Genomic DNA, 2,500 nt, shown 5'->3' with positions numbered 1-2,500 from the left:
CTTAGTCCATCTCATTATTAATTCATTGTTAAAACAATTTGAATATAAGAATTTTTGTCAATAATTATAATTCTTGTTGTATAGGTTTACGACGTGTAATTAAATTAAATTAAAAAGGGCGAAACGATTTCCCTTTCAGTTGATTTTATTCAACGATTGACCAAAATATTAATAATTAATAAATAAATTATTCATTTTTATTAATAAATTGCATGAACTTAGATCAATCAAATAATGATATTTCTATACATATGGAATTATTCGGCCTAATCAATTTGTCCATTTAGATTTATCTAGGTGGAATAATAAGAAAAGGTAAGGTTCAAAAGAATTTACAAAAAAGGGATTTTTTTGAGTATTTTAGAAAGGGTCGGTTAGGAGAGGGAGGTATCTGTAATTGAATAACTATAAGCCAACCCTTCTAGATGTTTCGACGCTTGATTCTCGAATAGGATTGAATCTAAGATGAATGCTTGGTTTACGTTATGGAAGAAAGACATGTATATGTGATATTAGATATTGACTAGTGCTAGTTATATATGAAATGAACTAAAGATATATTTTACTACTCTAGGGGATTCTAATAGACTAGAAGTCCTTCCGGCCCCTTGTGACTGTGAATTGAATGAATAAACGGATGAAATCAAGAAATAATTCAACTAACAGTTCGAACCAAGAAATGGAAGAACGAAAGTCGTATGGGTTCACAAAGACTCTGTGGCTAAAAAGTAAAAAAGATATATCGAAGTAGTTCTGATGATTCAATAATCTTATTACTTCAATCCGAAGTTCTTAGTTACTTCGACTGGATGAGTCCTAGCGAGGGAATAATTAAGTCATAACTCATTGGTTGATTGTATCATTAACCATTTCTTTTTTTTGGTACGAGGAACTTATCATGAATCCACTGATTTCTGCCGCTTCCGTTATTGCTGCTGGATTGGCCGTAGGGCTTGCTTCTATTGGACCCGGAGTTGGTCAAGGGACTGCTGCGGGTCAAGCTGTAGAGGGTATCGCGAGACAGCCTGAGGCAGAGGGAAAAATACGAGGTACGCTATTGCTTAGTCTAGCTTTTATGGAAGCTTTAACAATTTATGGACTGGTTGTAGCATTAGCACTTTTATTTGCGAATCCTTTTGTTTAATCTTAGCTTAGAAATATGAAAAATAAATACATTTTTCATATTTTATTGCCTTCGACTTGTCGTTTGCTTTTTCAAATTCTATCAAGATTTCCCTCCTCCAATTCTTTATTCTTTGAGAAAAGAACCTACGGGAAGGGCTGATTTGCGGATGAGGAATTAGCATACTGACTCGCTTTCATCCTTCCCGTTCATAGACCAAGGGAAACTCTTTTTAGTAAGTGTTAGTGTTCCAATAACCAATAAAAGGGCTAGTTCATTAGTTCATAATTTATAACTAACTCGAATATTTTTTATTTTTTGACTCAATTTCAGAAAAAATAAAAGAATAAATAAAAAGAGGGGCGAAGTGCTACAAAAAGAACTCTGTTCGATTTTTTAGTCTATCTATAAGAGGAGATCATATGAAAAACGTAACCGATTCTTTCGTTTCTTTGGGCCACTGGCCATCTGCCGGGAGTTTCGGGTTTAATACCGATATTTTAGCAACAAATCCAATAAATCTAAGTGTAGTGCTTGGTGTATTGATTTTTTTTGGAAAGGGAGTGTGTGCGAGTTGTTTATTTCAAGAATAGGCTGGACCACCCAGCTGTACCCTTTTCCGTTATAACTAGGAAAGAGAGGTGCATGATCTCGCGAATTACTTCTGAATAAATTCAGAAATTATATGTAAGAACCATAGCATTTCGCGATTCATTGGTAAATCAATTTTGATTCTCTATTAACCAATAATGTGGAACTATTAACATGGTTAAAACAAACTGTTTGAAGTCTAGACGCAGCATGGTACTCTTTCTACCACTATGTTAATATAGAGGTGGTTTCAAAATAAATATTTTATCGATATAGGATACTCATATTGATAAAATGATTTGAACCGCTTATTGTAAATTGTAAAAACGGGGATTTTACCCCCTTTATCTAATGCTGAATCGACGACCTATTCTAAATAAGAAGAGCTTTTTGGATTTGAAAAAAAAAAAAAGAAACAACTTTGCTGACAATTACATATTTTTTATTTTGTCAGAAGAGTCCTCCGAATATTTTGGTCTTACATTAGTTTCGATATCTTTTTGGAATATGAACAAAGAAGAGAAGATAGGCTCATTACATTCATAAAAAAAGATATGAGAATTTACCTTAAGTAATTGAGCGTGAGAGCCAAATGAATCGAAAGATTCATGTTTGGTTCGGGAAGGGATTATGGAATTTTGGAAAGGAATGGAAAAATAATCTACTTTCATTAAGTGATTTATTAGATAATCGAAAACAGAGGATCTTGAATACTATTCGAAATTCAGAAGAACTGCGTGGAGGGGCTATTGAACAACTCGAAAAAGCTCGTTCTCGCTTACGGAA

The 2,500-nt window shown here is 33.5% G+C and overlaps 2 protein-coding genes, besides 1 other annotated feature; both read left to right on the top strand. All coding sequences in view use genetic code 11, as the record gives it.

Moving 5' to 3' along the window:
- Positions 1-2,500: part of a sequence feature (LSC,large single-copy region) that runs on past both edges of the window.
- On the top strand, positions 899-1,144 carry atpH (ATP synthase CF0 C subunit). The gene has a single exon. It carries the CDS (start codon positions 899-901, stop codon positions 1,142-1,144), a length of 246 nt encoding a protein of 81 aa, YP_358659.1.
- The window catches only part of atpF (ATP synthase CF0 B subunit), a gene marked incomplete at its 3' end in the record, with an annotated part of 1,250 nt that continues 295 nt past the window's right edge, over positions 1,546-2,500 (top strand). Inside the window, exons 1-2 of one mRNA in view lie at positions 1,546-1,690; positions 2,386-2,500. The exon at positions 2,386-2,500 is cut by the window's right edge and continues 295 nt beyond it. Coding sequence (YP_358658.1) covers positions 1,546-1,690; positions 2,386-2,500 — 260 coding nt within the window.

This window comes from Nicotiana sylvestris, chloroplast (genome assembly GCF_000393655.2).
Source record: "Nicotiana sylvestris chloroplast, complete genome".
Classification (NCBI taxonomy): Eukaryota; Viridiplantae; Streptophyta; class Magnoliopsida; order Solanales; family Solanaceae; genus Nicotiana; species Nicotiana sylvestris.
This window is presented reverse-complemented; position numbering and strand designations above follow the sequence as displayed.